Source organism: Haemaphysalis longicornis, unplaced genomic scaffold, assembly GCF_048455015.1.
Source record: "Haemaphysalis longicornis isolate Haplotype H1 unplaced genomic scaffold, Haemaphysalis longicornis Haplotype H1 scaffold_12, whole genome shotgun sequence".
Classification (NCBI taxonomy): Eukaryota; Metazoa; Arthropoda; class Arachnida; order Ixodida; family Ixodidae; genus Haemaphysalis; species Haemaphysalis longicornis.
In genome coordinates, this window is record NW_027526225.1 from 34,480,456 (window position 1) to 34,504,160 (window position 23,705).

Below are 23,705 nucleotides of genomic sequence, written 5' to 3' on the forward strand. Positions count from 1 at the left end.
TACCCGCTACCTCGTATCGACGATGCTCTCGACTGCTTACAGGTGGCCGAGTTCTCCTCATCACTAGTCTTGGGCTCTGGCTACTGGCAACTGCCCATGGCCGATGCCGATTATTCAAAAACAACGCTCATTACACCCGATGGGCTTTACAAATCTAATGTGATTGCTTTCGGGCTTTGTAATGCGCCAGCAACCTTCGAAGGAATGATGGACAATGTTCTAGCTGGCCTCAACGGGAGAACATGTCTGTGTTATCTCAATGGCATTGTCGTGTTTTCGCCAGATTTCAACGCTCACCTGAAGCGCCTTCAACAAGCGTTGACGTGTCTTACTTCGGTTGGCGGGAAATTAAACTTGAAGAAGTGTCGCTTTGCTGCTCAGAACCTAACGATCTTTGGCCACTTGGATTCCAAAGACGCCACTCTTCCGGTCCCGGAAATGCTTCTTGCAGGTGCAGTTCCCAAAACCAATCATTCTGAAAGACCTGCAAAACTTTATTGGCCTGGGTTCCTATTTTCGGCGATTCGTCCCAAACGTTGCCACCATTATCGCCCCTCTGGAGCAGCTCCTCCACGGAAACACGGCCATTACCAGCTGGTCTCAATCTTGCAAAAAGGCATTTTTGGATCTATGCGAAGCCTGCTGAACCGACGACTAATACTGCGCCATTTTGATCCACTGGCACCTACCGAAGTGCACACTGACGCCAGTCGTGCCGGTATAGGCGCCGTTCTCACTCAGTGGGAAGCAGGCTTCCATGAATGCGTTGATGCATACAACAGTCGCGCTCTGACGTATAGGCGGAGCGAACGTATTCGTCACAGAGAAGGAATATTCGGCCAGCATTTGGGCTATCGACAAATTTTATGCTTATCTCTGCGCTTGTCCATTCAACGTCATCACAGGTCACCGCGCTCTGTGCTTGCTGTCCTCACTGGAATACCCTTCCGGAAGACTCGGACGCTGGGCTTTTTCGACTTCAATATTACGGTATTCGAGTCGTATATCGGTCCAGACGCAAACACAGTGACGCCGATGCTCTGTCTCCGTCACCTGTCGTGTCGGACACTGGTTGCCTGTTCAAAACAGACGCGCCGTGGCCTCTCTAGTAGTACATGATATGGCCTCGAAACAGCGTAAAGATTCGTGGATTGCCGCCGTCTTGCAGTACCTGTCTAGTCCATCAACAGTTCCAGCATCTCGAGCAATCCGTCACCAGGCTTCGCACTGCGCAATACGCGACGTCCTGCTCTACCACCGGAATTGCTCATCTGAAGACAGGAAGTTGGTACTCGTCAATCCTGGCTATTTGCGTTCCGACATTTAAATGCAGAGCATTTCAGTAACTCACGATGTCACCCGCGTTGACGTCCGTAGTCCGCACCGACCCCTTCCTACTATATAAAAAAAAATACTATCCGGCGCCCGGTTTCGATCCCTCGACCCTGCGGGCGGAACGCATTGTACATGGTGCTCTACCCACTGCGCCACAAAGCCGACACAAAACGCTACGAACGTGCCTTATCTCGTTGACTCATTCAAATTACTGCTGAAGAGCGCTCTCTCGTCAGCAGTTGCCACAAGTGCAATAACATTAACGTAACGCAAACTACTTAACGTCGTGCGCCCCAGGAAATGCTCTGCATTTGATCGTTCCCCTGTCGAGGGGGATGTTTCACTGCGTCTTTTCTCGGTCGTGGGACCCGTGGCGCCATCTGGCGGAGGGGCGGCACAACTCGTAGCACTTTCTTTGAAAAAGCGCCTCGAAAGCGCGGCAAATATGAAATAGGAATGACGCGTTATTGAGGCAATCCGCCGACGCGGCTGCTTTGTCTACAGACTCGGCGGCGAGCGTCCCGGGATTCTGGTGTCGACCGAACCCCATTGTTTGGCTTTCCTCGGTGTATAATATAGTAACGTTGAGTGACGGACGTCACCGCAGGTCCCAGAACGCGGTAGTCGCACCTCGATTACATCATCGGCTGCGGCCGCGCATTGAACGAGCAGCAGCTGGCTGCGCCACGGACTGTCTCTGCAGTCGGTTAGTTGACCGTTTTCGACGGTCCGCTTTGGTATCGGCAGCCCGCTCAGCGCAACTGTGCCACGTATGCGCAATGGCGCTTCCGCTTGCTATAAGCGGAGCGGACCGTGAAAAACGGTGAGCCAAAACGCGCTAATGGTGAGCCAAAACTCGGTGAGCTAAAACTCCGTTGAGGAGGGTTCGCTTGAAACACAAACCCACTAGGTTCACGCCAGTGGCTTAGCCAGGGGTTTGGGGGGGGTGCTGACCGAGCTTTAGCCCCCCCTCCCCCGCGAAGTTTTTTTATATTTAATCTTGCTACCACGCTGACGCACAGCGCGCCCACGCTGGACTGCTCAAAATGTGTCAGCGGCTCCGTTTGGGCTACTAATGGCGTGATATGACACATTTTGATCAAGTACACATCCGCTCGTGCACAGAGTGTCAGCGTCGTAAATCTCCTTCCCAACATCCCACGGGCGCATTCCAGCGAATATCGTGCCCAGCGCAACCTTTTGATCATGTTGGAATACACATTAACGATCCACTACCGTTGGATTAGTGTGGCAATTGATAATGGGACAAAATATGCGGAAACAGCTGGGCTGTCCACTATGACTGCACGCGATGTCGCATCCTTCCTTCTTCAACGTTTTATCGTGCGGCACGGAGCGCCCAGGGAGCTGTCGAGCTATCGGGGACGAGTATTTTGGTCAAAAGTTGTGGAAGCGCTGCTCTCTGAATGCCGCGTTGTCCGCAGGAAGACCACGTCCGACCACCCGCAAATCAGAGGGATCACTCAACTTTTCAACCGTACCCCGGGCGACACGCTCTGGGTATATGTTTCACGTGACCATTTGAACTGAGACTTCGTTCTTCGTTTTGTTCGTCACGGACGCGTATAATACGGCCACGCAGACAACCACAGGATCCTCACCATGATATATGCTATACGGTCGTGAACCTTCCTGCCGACTTGGCACCATCCTGCCTTACCGCACCCACATCTCGGAATGTGTTCCAGTCACCGAAATTGCCGAGCAAGCCGAAGAGTTCCACCAACTGCCAGCTCCTTCACGGCAGCGGACCAAGGACATCAGAAGTCTCGCCACGACGACTTTAGTGGAACTCCTACTTACCCTGCTCGCTCTCTTGTGTGGCTAGGAATACCATCCAGTGCCACCAGGCTTTCAAGAAAACTTCATACTAAATACGAGGGTCCTTACCGAGTCGTCAAAGAAACATCCCCTGTAAATTACACAGTGGAGGACGTCACTCCTTATACCTATCATCGCGGTCGTGGCTGCGAGATGGTTCACGTTCAGCGTCTCAAGCCCTATTACGACCGCCCATTTTCCCATCGCCTTGAGTCGCCAACGATGGCTCCTTCTGTCCCCAGGGTGATGATGACAAAGCTAGTGAGTCACCGTAAAAGCACCAGTCTCCCCAAGCGGGTACACGTTCACCTAATGGGGATGCGCTGCTTCCCAGTGGCGTCAATCCCCTAGTGGGGTACTTGTCGCACGTAGACACACAGCGGCAGCTCCATCGACAGTGCTTCTGTGCGAGATCGGCGCCCGGACTCTAGACCTCATTTGGACTCAGAAACGGCCAGACCTCGTTGCTACTTCTTACAAGCCCTGCCAATAAACCTCATTATAAAATATAATATGAACTCCCGTTAAGCAGAACTCGGTAAGACGAATTCTCGCTCGCGTTGAACAAAGTAGAAACATTTGTTTGGCGTTCTATAGCCAGAAGGCAACAACATCCGCTTAAGACGAACAGCCTTAGACGTACTCTTCGGGTAGCAAGAACAACTTTCGGGGTTACCACCACTGTTTGCGATTTTTGGTAGCGAACATGGCACTCTTGGTGGGGTGCGGCGGGGTATTCACGTGACAAGAGGGAAAGAAAGAAACACAGGGCTTCGGGCTACGGTTTTCTTTTGTTGTTTTCTTTGTTGTTTTTTGGGGGGTGTGGTGGCGCTGCCACGTCATAATGTTCATATTCCGCGGAGTTTCTTTATCAGTTAAAATAAATGACGACGAAATTGGTTCGCTGCTGAAAATGGTATGCGGCGCTGCCAGGTGGTATTTTTCATACTTCGCGGGGTTTATTTATAAGTCAAAATAGCTGACTATCAATTAGTTCGCCGCTGAAAATACCGCAGTTAAATGCCTCTTGCGGGTACATACAAGTTCATTATTGACACCTTAATGATTAAGACAGTACTTCTCGGGTCAGATTTTTACTTACAGTATTTAGTGACATCCGATTTACAGAAAAATTACTGGCCGCTACTCCACTGTACTGTAAACATTATGCACAGGGTTTTCTTCGAGTAGCGCCATTGACCCTTTTTGAAATCTTGGTGCTTGACAGCTGGGACACTCTGTATATATTACGCTTTGTTACTACAGTAGAAAATACTATTTGGCTTAATACGAGAGCTTTTGATTTGGCGATTTAACACGCCTGATCCTTTTGTAGGCTTTCATTCGTTTGTGCACTTTTTACGAGCAAACAACGTAATCATTAACCATACTACTGGTATTGTACAAGATACAAGAAGGTAATTTCCCACACCACGAACGAAGGAGGAGCAAGACCACGCACACAGAGGCGGAAACGGTCGCTCCGTATGCAATTTTGTCCGGTTTTTTCCCGCTGTTGAAAGTTGTCTAATAAAGATGTACCATCTAATTCGTACCAGAGTCTTGCATCCTTAACGGCAAGCTTCGCCTTTGGCTATGTTCTTTGTTTGTATACACTGATGGACTTTGTTTGTTGGCCATGTTCTTCGTTTGTATACACTGAGGGACTTTGTGACGTTTTCATTGAATTGATCAGTAGCTTTCCCCTCCCCCATTTCTGAAGGAGTGTGAAAGGACTCACTCTCGTTGCAGAATGGTCCGTGAAATCCCGTGCCGCAGGAGCATCCGTAGGGGTCCGGGAGGCACATCAGAATTCCACGGCAAGACTTCACGTTTTTGTCCTGGTTGGTGTCTGAACACCGATGTTGGCATTCTCTGCCGAAATAGTCGTCTCCGCAGGCTGAAATAAAGAAATAAAGTAGAGTTATAACATCGACCAGGGTCATCCCGGGGTTCACCAATGGTGCTTCTAAGCTACTTCTGCTATTTATTCTGAGCGATGTCTTCTGAAGGAGCTCCCTCGCATCGTATCAGTCATGGGCTCTGCGGTACATACTGCAGCCCAAGTAGCGGACAAGTTTATGAAAGCTGGCGGGGTTCGTTCTATATCAGATTCGCATCTTGAAGAACTCTGTTTCTACGTTACACCCGGTTTTTACTTTAAAATGCTGCCATTTCTTTTGCTCTCTATGTTACAGTACGGACTGCGTCATCCACCTTTTCCGTGGTTACCCAGCGTTAAGGACGCCTGTGCTCTGTCTTTTTCAGCGGAACAAAGTGGCCGATAATAAAACTGCCACTGAAAAAATATAAAACTGTTCCTCCCTTTCCACAGAAACTTGATGAATCACAAAATATTATTAGTGGGTGTGTCCTACGGAGAAAGGAAAACCAGAGAGCCTGTAAAAGGTTCCCAGCTGTGTGTCCGCGTGCACATAAGCTTGCGGCTGCGTCTTTGTATTCGTCCGGGATGCAAGAGGTGCAGCGGATTCAAAACAGTGAATATCCCACCTTCGGTTATTTAAAAGGTCATCATTCACGTTTCCATTTCATTGTCCTTCAGGAGAAAGGAAACGGGATTCCACTTTTCAAGAGGCAGAATGACGTATTCTACTCGGATTTCCCTCATCCACCAACAGGGGTGTTCTTAGGCCAAACCGAGATAAGGTGTGGGCAGATGAGTACTTTTATTTGGAGAGAAGGGGATAGAGACGGAGGAAAGCTTTCGGGTCGCTTCAAGACAAAAAAAACCTGCATATATTCAGAGAATTGTCTACTAATGTGACGAATTCTAATGCCGCTTGTCTGGTGTGTGTTCTTTCCAGACATATTTTTCTTCTGGATTCAATCCGAACAATTACCTCCATCAACGCTTTTGTAACAAGTACAGGTGTTGTTTCCGCCTAACCTGCTTTTTAAAACTGTAAATGAAGGACGTTACACGGTTCGCCATTCCCGCTGTTTTTTCTCTTTTTCTTAACTTTTGGTTTCGAAAGTTTTGTCTGACCTATTATCCCTATTTAGGCTATTATAGCAGTTAATTGAGTTACTTCTGCCCTATCTGCATTTTTGTGGAAATGAAGGGCGTTACATATCCGCCATTGTAACTATATCTTTTTCTATTTTTATTCCTTGCTTTTTCAAACTGCTGTTCGACGAATCATCTGCCTTCGCGCTATTATGACTATAAAAAGTGGAAATTCTGCGAAATCTGTTTTTTTTTTCTGGAAATGCACGGCGTTAATCGGTTCGCAGTTTCGCTCGTTTTTTTCTATTTTTCAGATTTATTGTTTTTGTACAGTTTGTCCCATCATTTATCCCCATTTACGCCGTTATAACGAATAATGGTGGAACTTCCGCAGCGAAGTCGGCATTTTTTTGGAGTTGGAGGGTGTTGACTGTTCGCCTTTTTCTCTCATTTTTTACCATTTTTTTTATTTTTTGCGATTTCAGGATTCTGTCTGAATAATTATGTCCATTTATGCTATTATAACGATTAAGCGTGGACCCCAAAATCTGCAGTTTTGTGGAAAGGCAGGGCGTTACACGGTTCGTCATTTTTCTATTTTTCGATATTTCGTACCTTTTTGTTTCCAGAATTCTGTCCCGCCAATTTTTCCCATTCGCGTTATTATAGCGTTTAAAGGAGGAACTTTCGTGAATTCTGTATTTTTGTTTAATGCAGGGTGTTACACGGCTGCTACTTTCAATATTTTTTTATTTTTATTTTTTGGATTTCCAAGATTTTGTGTAACAAGTCATTTACATTTACGTTATTATAACCTATAAATGTAGAAGCCCGTGAAATCTTCATTTTTGCAGGAACGTAGGACGTTACTCGGTTCGCCATTCTCGATATTTTTTTTTCTATTTTTTCATATTTTTTTGGTATACTAAAATTCTATCTCACCATTTATGACTACTTGCGACAATTTGCCGGGAAGAATGTGACAAATGTGATCACACACAAAATACGTTTGAGCAGGAGTCGCGGGTTCGATTCTCGGCAGTGGCGGCCGCTTTTCTGATGGAGGCGAAAAGCAAAAACGCCCGTGTGTACGAGATTTCGGCGCACGTTAAAGATCCCCAGGTGGTCAAAATTAATCCGGAGCCCTCCACTACGGCGGGCCTCATCGCCTGCGTTGCGTCGGCACGTTAGACACTACAATCAATCAATCAACAAGACACGTTCATTCTAAAACCGAAATGAAGTCCATCCTTTTATGACATAACATTGAATATCTAAATTAAAATATATATACTAAAATGCCTCACTTATCAATATGTATTGTGTGATAAAACTGTTATATGAAAGCCCATGTATTTTAAGTTTCTCCGTCATGGTGTGTTATTGAGTGAAATGTTGAGACATTATATTTGATTACTGTTACTAAATGCCCTGTTTGCCAACTGTATGTAGGTGCCGAGGTCCTTCTCTGGCTGTAAAGCATTTAGACTCTGGTCCCGTTCCTGTAAAGACTCAGGACAAATAAATTCATTCCTGTTCTTCTTCTATTTACGCTATTATAACGAATAAAGGTGGAACTTCCACGAAAACTGCATTTTTGTGGAATTGAAGGGCGTTACACGGTTATCCTGTATCGCTATTTTTCCTCTTTGTTAAATTTTTCGTTTTTCAAAACTTTTTCAAACCAATAATCACAATGCCCTCTACTAAAACGATTAAAGGTGTAACACCCGCGAAATCTCCAGTTTTGTGGCAATGTAGGGCGTTGCATGGTCTTGCTGTGGGTCTACTCGGCAAAGAATGCAACCCGTTAGGACCACAACAGATTGCTATCTTTCGCCGCTCCAACACACACTCCCATAGAGTATTCGCCCAGCAATGATGGTTCCTCACCGGGAAAAGTGGCAGCTCACGCGGCTGGATGGGATTTTATCACATATATCCGCTGCTTCCCCCTGGGCGACAACAGCCATTGCAGCCTTGTTATCCCCAGCACTGAAAATCATTGGATATAAAAAGACAAAAAACCTCTCTCGGAAATATCACTCTGCACTGATTTCTTGCTTGGCTTTCTGAACTTACTTTACCGCAGCAGTCTCTTTGAATAAATACATTGGCAACACCAGCTAATATTGGTAACCATTCAAAACATTATACTCCCATCTAGTAAAACACTAATGCTCTCACTGCCTCGATACCCACCGAAGCTGTCCTTCACCACTTCATGTGGTTTTGCCCCAAATTCAGACTAAATCATATTCACACTCCCTACAGATGACCCGTGAATTCCTATAGGTCTTCATTTTGTTGGCGCGCCTCGCTTACACTGATCGCTCTATTCTCCACAGATAGTGGCCTTTTACGAGAAGTGTAGAGCTGCGAGCCTGCTCCCAACGTCAACCCAGCCCACCCGTACTGAACACCAACCTCTTCGAAGAACACATCAAGGTATTAATGCGCAGCATTCTTTGCCGACTACCCTCACAGCCAGCACCGTGTAACGCCCTGCATTTCTACAAAAAATGCAGATTACGCGGAAGTTTCTTTTTGAAGTGTTATATTAGCGTAAATAAAAATAATTTGTCGGATCGAATTTCGAAAACCCAAGATTAAGAAAAGAGGAAAGAAAACAGTGAAAATGGTTAAATGTGTGACGCCCTGCATTTCCACAACAATGTAGATTTCGCGGAAGTTCCACCTTTAATCGTTATAATAGCGTAAATGAAGGGATTTCAATGAACAGAATGAGAAAAAAAACAAGAAATAAGAAAAATATAAAAAGCTAGCGAAAATGATCAACCGTGTAAATGCAATCATTTACGCAAAATGCAGATTCCCAGGACGTTTTCCCATTAATCGTTACAATCGCATAAATGGAGTGATTGGTCGAGCAGAATCGTGAAAGAACAAAAAAATAAGAACAATACAAAAGGATAGCAAAAATGTCGAACCGTGTAGCCATTCATTTACTCTAAATGAAGATTTCGAGGAAGTTCCACCTGTAATTGTTATATATGTGCATATGAAGATAACTGGTTGAACAGGATTTTGAAAAACCAAAATGAAAAAAATACAAAACGATAGCGCGGAACGGCGAACCGTGTAGCGCCCTTCATTTACAAAAAATGCAGATTTGACAGAAGTAACACCTTTAATAGTTATAATAGCGTAAATTGACATAATTGGTGGGCCAGAATTTTGAGAATCCAAACGTAAGAAATATAGTTAGAAAACACGGCAATGGCAAACTGTGTAATGCCCTGCGTTTATGCAAAAATGCAGATACTGCGGAAGTTCCACTTTAATTGTTACAATAGCGTAAATTGAGATAATTAGAAGGAATGAATTTAGAAAAATCAGAAAATTAAAAAAATGCGAAAACAGTGGAAATAACAAACCTTGTAGCGACTTGCATTTCCACAAAGGCTGATTTCGCGGAAGTACAAACTTCAATCGTTATAATAGCGTAAATGGGTATAAATGGTGGGGCAGAATTTTGAAAAACAAGAAATTAACAAAAAAAGAAAGATACCAGGGCAAAAAAGGAAACCGTGTAACGCCTTGCTTTTCCACAAAGATGCAGGCTTCGCGAAAGTTCCACCTTCAATTGTTTTATTCGTGTACATCAAGGTAATTCATCGAACTGAAGTTTGAAAAGCAAAAATGGCGCCCACCTCTACGCGATGGGAATCCTGTGTAGATGCGACGGAAATTGTGAACCCTGTAACACCCTTCATTTCAACAAACACGCAGATTTGGTGGAAGTAACACCTTCAATCATAAAAATAACGTAAATGGAGATAATTGGTGGGCAGAGTTTTGAAAAACCAAGAATGAGGAAAAAAAGAGAGAAAACGGTGAAAATTCCGAACCCTGTAACGCGCTGCATTTTCACTAAGGCAGACCTTGAGGAAGCTTCTCGTTTATTGCTAAATTAGCGTAAATGGAGATAACTGGTTGGACAGAGTTTTGAAAAAAAAAACGCAGAAAAAGGACAGATAGGAGCAACACTCGAAATAGCGAATTGTGCAACGTCTTGAATTTCCAGAAAAATACAGATTTCGCGGAATTTTCACCTTTAATCGGTCGAATGGAGTCAAATAGTAGAAAAAAATATTAAAAACTAAAAATAGCAAAAAAAAAGTTACCGAAAAAGGCAAGCCATGTAATGCCCTACATATACAGATTTTGAGGAAGTTTCACCTTTAACCGTTATAGTAGCGTAAATTTATATGATTGATCGAACGCAATTATAAAACCCAAAATAAGAAAAATAGAAAAATGAGTGAAAGTGGCGAAGCATCTAACGCCCTGCATATACATAAAAATGGAAATTTAGCCCACATAACACTGTTATCGTTATAATAGGGTAAAGTAAGATAATTGGTTGAACAGAATTTTGTAAAACAAAAATACGAAAAAAAGAAATAACAAAAATGGCGAACAATGTAGCAACCTTCAGTTACGCAAAAATTCAGATCTGGCGAAGGTAACACCTGTAACCATTCTAATAACGTGGATAAAGATAATTGGTCTCACAGAATTTATAAAAACCAAGATATTTGGCTCTGTCCTACTCACCCTAGACAGGGAAGATGTGAATGTACGTATTAATAGAAAATTATCTGAATTTCGGCAGATTTTTTTGTCGGCAAGTTGGTGGGTGAGGTACCGCTCCTGACGTTTCGGACAGCCTCAAAGGAAGGATGCGGGTGTGGGGTCGGATGTTCGATGTAAATTCAAACATATGGGACTTTAGTGGATTGCGGATGTTTTCCATTCAAGATTAGTACCATGTGGTATGTGTAGGGTGTGCAATGCAAGAATAAGTGGGTGTTACGGGGAGGTCTATTATGCCCTGCCGATTGTTGACTGGGTGATGCCTGTGCCAGAGCACACAATTCCTTGGGCCTGCTTGGTTTTGGTGAGCATGTTCAGATTTTTACTTTAACTTGTGAGTTGAGCTTCGCAGCAAATCGGGTGAGAAATGAAGGAACCAGTGACTGTTTTACGGTTTCACAGGGATAATGCGGTTGGAATGGTTAGGGACTGTCGAGAGAGAGAGAGTGCAAGGAATGGAAGACAAACACAGTGAAGTCGGCCTGATCGTTTAGGCTCTGCTACTCCGTGTGAGGGAAAGGAACAAGACAAAGAGCAAAGATGGAGGGTGACACGTATGATGATTGAGATATAGGGGTCGTTCTAACAGTATACAGAAAATGCCTACACCATGTGCAGTGTATGTATCTGTCGAGGTTGTAAAGCATCCAACACCACGAGTTGTATTTCTTGGTGAGTGAGGGGTGCTTTAAGACCGATCGAGTATTTCGCTTTTGAATATCAGTGTCCAAGAAGGGGTTGGGTAGATGTAGAGATAACTGACGATTGTGGAAGGATATATGTTTGGCCAATTTCGTAACAGTACAGAAATTGGCCAGATGCAGGTTTACATCGTGCGCAACTGTGTGTGGTTGATGTCGTAAGCCTGAGCTCCATAGTTGATTGTATTTATTGCGACGGTGGCTGCGAGCGTCTGTGTGGCTTTTTGGTTTGCCTTGCCATATTTGTTGGAGAGGTGTTGAATAGAAGAAATTATTGTTTTTTGCTACGATTTGAGGTGGGGATGCCGAATGTCTGGGCAGCGTGTTACCCTATCGAAACGTCTAGGCGCCGAGTGGGCTATCATGATGCGCTAAGGCTGGCGCCACCACTTAGAGTGCTAGTTTGTAGTCCTGTGATGGTTTGTAGCGCAATAAAGAAATGAGGTCGGTTTTCTTAAGCTATTTTAAGGTCCATTGAGGTAAGGAAGTTTTTTTGACTAATAACGGTTGATTGGAGCACTGTTTGCAGTGCTTCCGGAAAGTGTTTTAACTCGGCTGATATGGTAGTATTGTTGGAATAAATTTCAAATTGGGCCTGGGAGTCTTGTTCGGGATAGAACGAAACCTTTTAAATGCCTCGGGTAACTAGTACTGGGCTTACTATGAATCCTTGTGGGACCCCCCATCAAGGCCGAAGACATGGGGCGCCCAGCTAGTTTGAGAGCCTTGAAGCTGTATAGGACGGGATGGCAGGAAATTCAGAAATAAGATTTTTGCTGATGAGCTGGGGTTCATCTGGGAAAGTTACTCAAGGATAGCAGTTTGACAGAACGGAACGTACACTTTCCGACTATTCACGGCAAGGAAAAGATAATGTGGTGAGTTGTAAGGTAAGAGGGAATAAGAAGCCGTGTAGAACACAGAGGCTTTCATCGGTGCGCAGGCTCGGGCAAAGGCCGATTTGAGCTGCATTGTAGTATGATTGAACGTATTCAAGGTAATGGGTGAAGTACGCGATTATTTATGAGATGGTCGATGAGGTTGGAGAACTGTGTTATGGTCAAGTCAGTGCCTATCACGCTGCACGAGGGGTACTAGCGGAGCCAGTTTAAATATAAACAGAGGTCCCAGTTTATTACCAAGATCGAAATAACCATGGGCCCTCTCTTACCCCACAGCCCGCTAGCGGCGAGGTGACCATAACGTTGAGGCTGATAGATCATAACGTAGGTAAGCACCTAAATGCCGAACCTTCACAGACACTCACTGTCAAAGCGAACAGCAGCGATAGGTAGCGACAGTCGTACGTACTCACGAAGTTTATGCCCGTAAGGATATATTTACAAAATATACATGCGAAATGTACACATGACGTCGTTTGTGTGTGGGAGAGAGAACTCTATAATGTGGGCTAGCCAGGTCACCTCTCCTGCGGCAGTGCTTGCTACGCCAGATGGGGTGACTACAATGCGGTAAAGGGAATCGTACATACTGGGAAGGCAAGAGTTATAAAGATAACAAAAGTCAAATAAAAAATGGAACGCAATGAAATGCTAGGAAAAAACTTAAGTCAAGTAAACAAATAAAGCGAAGGAAGACAAGGAAGCGCAGAGCGCCTAACGACAAAAAGGAGACAAAGTGTACATGGCGACGCAAATTCATGCCGATTTACCCATGCGCACAATGCCAGTATTACAAATTTTCGTCTAGTCCAGAATCCCGGAAAAAAAATGCAGAAGAATATTTGTTCCTAAAGATGAGTAATTGTTGTTTGCCCAGGGTTCAACAAAGTGACACAACTGAACGCTTACTCCACGTCGTAAACGAGGCAGGCAGCTACCCGCTGTTACTCGCGCAGCGGCAAATTGGGGGCATATATACAAGTGCTCGGTAGTCTCGCGCACAGCACACGTGGGGCCCCATAGTGAATCCCCCCTCCCTGTATTGAGTTTGAAGCTTCTGGTGTAAGCCGGGTTGGGGCGAAAACGATGCAGTACACCTTCAGACGGTTTCGTTAGGTCAGGTGGAACACGGAATTTACGGAGGGGGTCAATTCCATGCAGAGGTGGAGATCCGCTGCGAGGGTGCTTCCACTTAAAAATTTGCTACTCCAACGATTTCGATAGATAAGGGCACAACCATCCTCGCTAAAGAGAGGAAGCTATGTCGTGTTACGTAGAGAGTGGCCAGTGCTGGCGGCTGCATCAGATATAGTATTGCCTTCTATTTATGAATCACCAGGCAGCCATTGAAGCCCGATGTGATGGCCCACGCGCACAACCGCGGTGTTAATTTCTCTGATTTCCACACAAGGTGAATGCAGTGGTTGGGCAGCCTTCTTAGAGCTCGCAAATCACCCCGTAAGTCTAATAAGATCATCCATCACCAGGCATGGTGTGCACCAATGAAATGAAGAGCAGTCCTTACAGCCCGTAGCTCTGTAGCGGTGGATGATGTTTTGTTGCTTAGTTTTTTTTCTGATTGTGCAGTGGACCGACGGAATCCCCACGCCAATGGTAGATGATTCTGTGGTCACTGAGCCGTCCGCATAAACGTGCGCGCGGTCTGCATACGTGGTAAATATACAGGGTGATCAAAATTAAATCGACGGTTTTTTTAAATTAGGCGCTTAAATTTATGTGAAAACACCTTTGCCGTAAGGTTATGCACAATGGGGGACACATAATTAGGTGTTAAGTATTGATGTCGGGGCCTAAACACCTTTAGAAACAATATTGACCGAGTAAACTTGGCTAAGACCTTCGCCGTACAGGATACAAATTTATCTTATGATGCTTTTATGGAGCTTTTCAAGGCAGTGTATTTCGAATCTTTCCCACTGAGAGAATATAAACAAACAAAGAAAGTGCGAAAACCATGGATCAGTCCGCATATTGTGAAACAAATAAAGTAAAGAACAAACTTTACTACGCATTTCTAAAATCCCGAGAGCCGCCAGCATGGACTGAATTTAAAATTTTTCGAAATAAACTTAACAAGCAGATAAAAAAGGCAAAGAAAGATTACTATTATCGCATATTTGACAGCGGCTGCCTCCACAGAAGTGATGTCGTGTGGAAAAAGTTAAACGAGATAATCAATCGGAAACACCGTGCTTCTCGCCTGGAAGAAATTGTAGCTGATGGTGAAATTCTAACTGGAGTGAAGCTATCGGACAAGTTTAACCACTATTTTACCGGACTTGGTGGCCACGTTGATGTAAACAACACAGAAATCTTGCATAATGTTCCTGACACTGAAAACACAATATTTTTACGGCCAACAGATATTTCAGAAGTCGTTGTCGCTTACCACAGTCTTAAAAATAATCGATGCAAAGATGCTGATGCCCTTGAAATCAGACGAGTAATATATGTGCTTGACATCATAGCCCCCGTAGTAACGCATATTTTCAACCTCTCTTTGCAAACTGGCACTTTCCCCAGAAATATGCAATTGGCTAGAGTAACGGTTACTTACAAAGGGGGTGATAAAAACAAAATAGAAAACTACAGACCAATATCTATATTACCAGTATTTTCTAAGGGTTGGAAAAAATAATAAATGTTAGAATCAATAGCTTTACACAAAAGTACAACCTGATCACATACTGTCAGTACGGTTTTAGGCCAAGTCGCGCGACAGAATCCGCCTTGTCAGCCCAGAAGGAAGCAATTTTGGAAAACATAGAAAATAAGCTAATAACGTTAGGCATATACATAGATTTCAGCAAAGCGTTTGATAGCGTTAATCATGAGCTCTTACTTGCTAAACTGGGACGATACGGCTTTAGGGGGACTCCCATGGAACTAGTGCGTTCATATCTGAGCTCCCGAAATCAGTACGTAGAAATTAATGAATGTAAATCTCGCACTCGTCAAATAACTGCTGGGGTGCCGCAAGGTAGTATTCTTGGACCGGTGCTTTTCTTATTTTATATAAATGACATTGTACGGATATACTCCATTAATAGGTTCATTATCTACGCTGATGACTGCACTGTGGTGGTTCATGGAAAGGATTTGCCAGCCATTTTGCCCAGTGCAAATCGCATTTGTTATCAACTTCAAAGTTGGTCCAAACTAAACGGCCTATCACTGAACGAATCAAAAACTAAGTGCAATATTTTTCGTTCTCGAGGCACCTCTTTAGATTTACTGAATAGCATTACATTGGGACCCTATAGAATTCATATCGAAAAATCAATAAAGACACTTGGGGGTACATTGTCGGAAAATATGAGTTGGAATGACCGCGGTCTGAAAGCCCTAGTAGGGCCTGGAAACGGACAATTTGTGTTTAATAGCCTACATGATATTTTCATTGAGGCTTTCAACTCCCTTTCCCTCATCTTCCAATAACCCCCCAGGGCCTCAGGCCTATTTCTAAATAAAGTCATTCATTCATTCAATTATATCTGCTCAAAAGCACGGAAGGTTGCTGGTGTCATTAGCAGACATCGCCATGAACTTCCAAGTAATATCAAGAAACTTTTGTACAACTCCCTCCTGCAGTCCCACCTTAATTATTGCGCATTAGCATGGGCAAACACCACTTCACAGAACCTACAGAAACTAGTACTAATACAAAAAAATGCCGCGCGGGCTATAGATAATGTCTCGTACTTAGAACACACTCAGCCACTTTTTCAAAAACATAAATTGCTTCGTGCTGGTGATATATACAATTATCAGCTACTGCGCAGGTACAAGAAAGCATCGCTAGAAAAACAAAATTCTTTTTTAACTGAAGCTGCCCTAACAATGACTCATAGCCTTTATTCTTATCGATACCGGTCCCCACGGCAAGTTCCATTTTCACGTACTGACTACGGGTGCCAATGAATTAAGAGCACATTGCCTATTCTACTTAACAAGTTTGACCGAAAACAAATCGACATTTTATTGGTAAACAGACATGGCATTTTAAATCTATTTTTAGGTGATAAAATGTGATTTCACTGGTGCGAACACGATGTGTTTTCTTTTTCGAACATTGTAAAACTCGGAATACTGGTATGGTTGATGTATGCGATCGTAATTCTTTTTTTGTACTCGGTTTGCGTGTTGCAGTTCATGTATAAGTATTTTTATTAATCTACACTGTATGTACTCCTGTCGTGCCCCCAAATTGATTTTATTGTATTTTATGGTTTTATATTGCTATGACATAGGAAAAGAGTGTATTTTTCACTGCGTTTTTTGCATATACCCTCTTAGCGCACACGCCGTTCATTGCTGGACAGGGGCAAGGGCCCTGTCAAGCTGCTTCGTGCAGCTTTTTTCCTTGCCCCTTCGATGTACCTTTTTCTCGTCGATGTACCTATGAGCGAAATGAACTTTTGATTTGATTTGATTTAATTTGATTTGATAAATTGAATAATAAGCTTTTTTGGGGCTACATTAAGACACATGTTCCATTGAAAAGTTATGCGCAATTGTTTTCCTACGCCGTTCCATTTGGCACAATTCTTCTAGCGCCCCCATAACCCGAGATATCGAACTGTGTAGTTTAATTGCCGTTCCATGAATACGCATGCTAGACAGCTAAGACCGGCGCAAAGCTTCTCCCCTCAGTTCTGTGTTTCGATAGCGGTTCCGAGTGCTGCAGATTGCGATAACGCCAGCCAAGACTGAAAGGGTGCCCGTTATCACTTTGCCTTTTAACGAAGGTACACTGCAGGCACGTCACAAAAAGGAAGGAGGAGCTTTGCGCTGGTCATCGCTGTCTGGTATGCGTAATCATACGAACGGCAAATAAACTTCGCAGTTCGATATCACCGAGTACGGATGCGCTAGAAGAATTATGCTAAATGATACTGCGGGGAAACATGATGGCGTCCAACTTTTCAATGCAAACATGCCTGCTTACTGCAGCCACCAAAAGGTAATTATTCAATTTTAGTTAATTAGCCACCGACATCAATAAATACCACCAAATTCTGTGTCCCCCCGGGCGCCAAAAGTTGCTGTAGAAGTGGTTTTCTCATAAATCTAGGTGCCTAATAAAAAAAAAAGAAACCTGTCGACTTAACTTTGATCAACCTCTATAATCAACTGTGAAAAACTTCATTGCAGGTGCGGGCGTCTTTTTGCTTATTCCGGGATTTTTTTTATTATATTCCATGGAGCGAGTATCCACGTTGGCAATGCTGGCTTGACAGGACGTTGAAAATTTGCTGGAAGCAAGTCTCTTACATGCGATGCAGTGATGGCTGCCAGAGGATGCGCATGGCACCTAGTGCTATGGTGTAGAGACGTTCGAAGACCCTCTTGATGTTGAAGCACTGACTCAGAGAGGAACGGAGCTTCCCGCAAAGTTGTCTTGACTTATCACTTCGGTATTCGAATGTGAGGCTTTGGCCACTGATTTGTTTGATAATTGCAAACAAGACGGCTCTAACGTAAAATGGAGGTTTCGTAACTTACACTGCGGTAAAGATAAATTCATCGATGTTCCTTACAGGTATGTACGTGCGTTCACCTCGCGCCGTACTTCATATTACCCGCGACCATTTCCGTTAGTCTTTACTTAAACAGAGCAAGGGTTTGCTCATTGTGGAGGCAATTTTACACAATCGGAGCTATAGCCATTAAAAGAAAATTTTCGTACTCACGTTTCTCGCAAGTCTCTCCTTGAAAGCCCGGTGGACAGATGCAGGCCCCTGTGATGTCATGGCACACTCCGCCATTTTGGCAAACAGGGCACTTCAAGTTGCAACTTGGGCCATAAATGCCGTGAGGACAGGCTGAAACACAAGAACGCTACATGCTTTGCTTGTTTTTTTATACATTGTGAGTAGATACAGCTGTTGTTTACGGAATATACGTGCAGGACCCAGAGTAGTTAGACAGAAAATAAAAATAACTTTGTTACAGTTGCCCCGGGGGTGAAGAGAAACTGAATAGCAGGGTTTTTCTCTTAGTTTAAGTATTAATATGTATAACTGCTTCAGGTCAAGGGGAAGCGGAACATGGGGGGGGGGGATGACGATGAATAATCTTTTTTGGTCGGATTTGCGGTGGAAATACGGAAAAAAAGAAACAAAATAACAGTGCTATTCCAATTTGTGAAGGCTGGTTACCAGCAGCACTGTTTGTGGGTTACCGGGAAAGCATTACCCTGGGCTTCAGCAACCCGAAGTCTTCCGTTTCCGCCGCGCGGTGTCCGAAGACCTGGCTTGTACGGCACTTACGCTGGGGTTTCGGTGCCCGATCGTCGGCGGTGGTTTCATTCTGCCGCCCCTGTTTCCATTGCCGATAGGCTAACGCCGACGCTCTTGATGGCACGCTGTGTTTCCTCGTTGCGTGCAACACGCGTCCTACGCATATCTCTGCCGTAACACAACTGCAATCACGTCACTGGGTGATCTATGACGTTAGAGCAAAAAGACAGACGCATTGGTTTTGTACACAATGACATTTTTTTTCTACATCTCTACGCACTGTCCCACAAAGGTATAGAATGTGCCTTTGTTTAGTTTGCTAGTTTGTACACTGTATCAAGCCCCAAGTCCAGGTTGCTCCACGCAAGCGTTCCGCAAGCGCACATGAAACGCTTCGCTGACTCGTACCCTATTCGGAAAATCTAAGGCCAATTGAAGGCGGGAGAAGAGTCAGCGAAGTTAACATGGGCACAAAGGAAATAAAATCAACAGAAACGTTTAACGTACAGCGTAAAACTTGGGTGTAGGAAGCACTTGGTGAACCAACAGCAGTCAGCAGCACCACCACACATCTGCGAAGGTTTTCCGTCTAAGAAATGCAATTGCTAGACGTGAGATATTGTGGAAATTTGGGGGACGCTTACTGCAAGAGTGCTACACAACAAATAGTCACTTAAGCTGTTCGAAACGCTAAAATAAATAAAACTGCAAACTGGTTATACATTATATACCTCATATTTCCGTAGCCGGCAGTGGTGGTCTGTGGCCGAGTGATCTGGAGCACTTTTTTTGTTATTTTTCAAGTTGCAAGTTCGAATCGTCTAGAATACACTCTTTTTTTATAAGTTGATTTTTTCGTTTTCGGGCGATGTTTTCTATACTCAGTTCACCATTTTCGGGCCGGAGCGTTCACTGCTCCACGAACGAGGTAGCAGAACTCGCGCAGACTGACACTGACGTGCTAGCAAGTTCTCGTTGGCGTGCTGTTGTCATAAGCACCGACTGCTTGCGGGCGGTGGATGCAGGCCAGAATCGGTGGACCCTTGCCCTGGTGTGAACACGCTTTTTACGATACAGGAATGAGTGAGGCAAGCTCCGAATATGGGGGTAAAGTGCATGACATTTGAGCGTCAGCGGTGACGTGGAGGGCACTCGTCCACTGCGTAGGCCTCGTATGGTGATTGCTACTAATCCAAGCCGTCCTGGGAGGCTTATCTGAGGTGTTTTACAACCCACAACACTGCAGAATCGCGGTATGGCGATTATTGAGATATCCAGGATCCAGGATGCTCATTCAAAGATAACGTCGGATACAAGTACGGTGTGTCACACAACTGAAACCAAAACTTTTTTGAATGCTATTCTTGGACATCGTCATTCACGAAGCACCTTCCCTTGACGTCAATACGGTTAGTTGGTGCGGCCGCCACAAGCCGCGCATGGACGTTTTTTTCTTTCAGGTCTTATAAAATAAATACGCGTTGTCGCCTGTATAAACGATGAAAAGTGTGTTTATTTGAGCCAGTCTTCGCAGTGAAGGCAGAAACGGGAGCATGACAAATTCTTTTCAGTGTCCGTTTAATTTGGAGGAGTATGTCCTCGGTCGGTGTGTGTGGGATGAAGCCAAGCATGGTATTTGGAAAATTATCATGATCTTCAAGTCATGGTGGGAGGCAATTTCGTATGATATTTTCAGATACTTTTTTCACACAGGACGTTAGTAAAATACATCTTAGGTTCGCTGCTGCTAATGGCTTCTTGCAGGCTTTGGAATGAGTGTTAAATCGGCATGCTTGAACTCAGAGGGTATTTTTCTCTTCATCCAATGATTAATAATGTAATTTATTACAGCTTTTAAAGCTTCGCTTTCTAGATTTAGGACGAGCTTATTTGTAATTGTGTCCTTTCCCGGTGTTGTGTTCCGGGTGAGGTTTCACGCGGCGGCTTCAATTTCTGCTTCGATGAAGGGCTCGTCCAATTCGGGGCTGGCATCACCCGTATACGATGGGAAAGGCTGCACAATTTGGGTACAATTGTTTTTTTTATGGTTTTTGAAGCTCGTTGGGAAATCCCGCCTCTATTCCCGGATAATTATGAATAAGTTGCCCTTACTGGTGGGCTACGGCGGATTTCGACTCTGTGGCTGATTTTGAAAAAAAAGTTCCTGCGTTTTTGCAGCCGCCCCTTTCCATAGGGGCGATTTCCCGTGGAAGTCGGGTGAACTTCCCAAGCGTTGTAGTCCCGCTCATGGGCCGAGCGCCCGTCCGGGGAGTCGCTTGTACATATTTTACCGGTAGGTGCCCGGCGCCACCAAGGCACACGAATGCACATGGTGCCTTCCACAGCCACGGTGGACGCTCAACTCACAACCACCTGTAGCAGGACATGCCGCCAGACTCTTTCATCCCCGGCAATGGCGCAGCAAGGCATGAGGGCCGGGGGCCCCGTCAGATGGACAAGGGTCAGCGGCCACTCGCAAGGTTAAAGCCAGCTTTCTAGGCGTGGATTCTCCTTTCAAGGGTCCGCACTCTACCAGGGAAGCCTGTACCCGTTAAAGAAACCGGTGGGCGCCTGGCGGTTGCAGGATTCCAACCCAGTACCTCACGCATACGAGGCGAGTGCTCTACCTCTGAGCCATTGCTCTGGTCATTGTGTACAAAACTGGGCCCAGTTTTGATGTCTTAGATTTCTAGCATAATCGGCGGCTTCCTGCGTCAATTTGGCTATTCTGAAACGAAATGTTTGGTTTGATTTACGATTTTTATCGTTTCGTAAACCCTCTTTGGGCCTCGCACATGTGCAAAAGATCCCAATCTACAGCAGGGCAATATTTCATGAAATGCAATTCGTTTGTTTGTTGCAGAACAATTTCTACCATTCTTTGTGTGCAATCTTCATTTGATTGAATGGAACTCGTTGGGAGAATTCACGGAATTTCTGCCATTCTTTTATGATTGAGTGTGATGACGCGTAATTTGTAACTGAATGACGTAAAGCTGACTGGGCAACGTTTCTGAGAGGCATTCTCATAGAGTGTGTTTTATGCCATGCGTTAAAGTGATATCCTGGGTTCTATCTCGAGAAACACTATTCCCTAGCCTGGTCGGAGTGTCTGGCACATTGCAAATATGCAAGCTATTACTTCATATTGCACCGTAAAGTTCCTGTCCTTTTTGCTGTCCTTATAATAGCCCCAAGGCGTATGTTGAGCATTGCAGTCTTCTACTATGATCAAAGCGTGCCCTTTTGTGCGCTGTTTGACGGTTTTAAAACGGCGGCCATCTCACCTAGGAAAGCCATCGGAGGGCTATATATATTTACTAGGTACAGGCTATTGGGATTTTGCTTCGGCCGGGGTAGCTCAACGAAGGTAAGTAATGGTTGTGGACAGAGTGTGCACGTGCGGCGCTTTACGTTCCTGGACAAATGTCGCTGTCGTTTTTTGTTGATTCGTAGTGTAAGTTGTGTAGCATTGGTGGGGAACTTTGTCCATCTCCGTTTCTTCTAACGCAATAACGGTGGGCGAATGTTGGGACGCGTAGAAAGACAGCGATGCGTATTCCCTGCGATATGAACGACAGTTCTATTTCTAAATCTTCTTTCTTCGTTCTTCTTCTTTCTTTGTTGAGCTACTAGTGGGCACGGGAGCAGCGCCAACGGCGTCGCACTCAACCATGTTTTTTTTAACATGAAAGCATTTCTTGCATTCGTCGTCCCATGGCTGCCCTTGGTATACTCGTGTTCTGCCTGATCGTACTCACTACCGTAAAATGGGATTGGAAACAGGCACTACGCGTGCATGCAGTTACTGGCTATCATGACAACTCATGTTTCGTCGACCCCAGAACGTGACGACCACCGGTTTTCTGCCCAAATATTAACGACACAATTTTCTCCGGCCTACATAACCGAGGCGCGTCCATCGGCACGCTTCAGTTGGAACGGGAGCAGGGCCAGGGGCGTCATACTCAACAGTTTTTCTTCAACATCCAGGTTTGTAACAAGTATTCATTACACGCTTGAAAAAATGATAACCTTTTCTTGCTGCTGTTCCTTTGCCCACGGGTGTTTTGTGAGACGGTTGCTGAGTGTTTTTTATGCGCCTTTGTTGCGCTTTTCAGGCGACATAGAATGCAATCCCGTGCCTACTACTCGGTCTCAAGCACTGTTAGAGATTGGGTCATCGCGCCATAACTGTGCTCAACAGATAAAAATTGTGTTTCAACAGCTCAAAGACATTCATGTACGGTCAACGCAAAGTTCCAAAAGTCAAGCTGAATTAGTTAAAAAAGTAAAAATATTACAGCTGGCAAAATTAAAACCGGCCAAACAGGGAGATAGGGCGATAGTTAGAGGGGGAACACTTTCTACCAGATTTGAGAATGGCGACCACCTCCGCGATTCTTCATCTAGTTGGTTGAGTAGAAGTGCGAAGTCATTGTTAAAAAACGTTCTATAATATGGTGGAACTTTCATCTATGGTATTTCTTAAATATTTGGTATTGATAGAAGGGCAACAAGGTGAGGAATGATTGCTTAGTTTGTTAATAAGAGAAGCGATACCAGGGACGTCAACTACTGTTGGTGGCATAGGGAGGTAATTGTAGGAAAGGGTAGTCGGTAGCGGAATGTCTGATGTTTTAGAAAAAACAGGTGGGAAATGTATGGTTGACGACGGTCGTACATTGACTTATGGGAACTGCGTCACCGAACGAGTCTTTCCGTCAGATGGAATTTTCTTTCCGGGAATTCGTGACCGCCAAAACTTTTTACATTTGTTTTTAAGCAGCATGGAAAGTTGGGCAAGTTGGTAACATTGTTTTTAACATGGATGGCAGTACGTTAGAAATGAAGTTATCTTTGTGTATTCGAGTTCTCCTACTTAATCAGTAGATGCGGTTTTTTTAAGCGGTACTTCGTGTGTTTGTTGGTGAAAATTTAGCTGAACAAAAAAGGCGTTTTTTCTTCTTAAACATGAGTTTGATAGTGACGTTTACCATGATAATTGTGCATTACTAGCAATGGTTTAGGTTGGAACGGGCTTTATGGTGACGCGATTAACTTGATCACCAAA

At 44.5% G+C, this 23,705-nt stretch overlaps 1 protein-coding gene across 1 annotated transcript in view; it reads right to left on the bottom strand.

Annotated features, from left to right (window-relative positions):
• LOC144162556 (uncharacterized) overlaps positions 1 to 23,705 on the bottom strand; it is a 419,428-nt gene that overhangs the window by 338,781 nt on the left and 56,942 nt on the right. Inside the window, exons 9-10 of the mRNA XM_077693145.1 lie at positions 18,083 to 18,214; positions 4,919 to 5,077 (exon numbers count right to left, since the gene is read on the bottom strand). Coding sequence (XP_077549271.1) covers positions 4,919 to 5,077; positions 18,083 to 18,214 — 291 coding nt within the window. The remainder of the gene's footprint in view (positions 1 to 4,918; positions 5,078 to 18,082; positions 18,215 to 23,705) is intronic.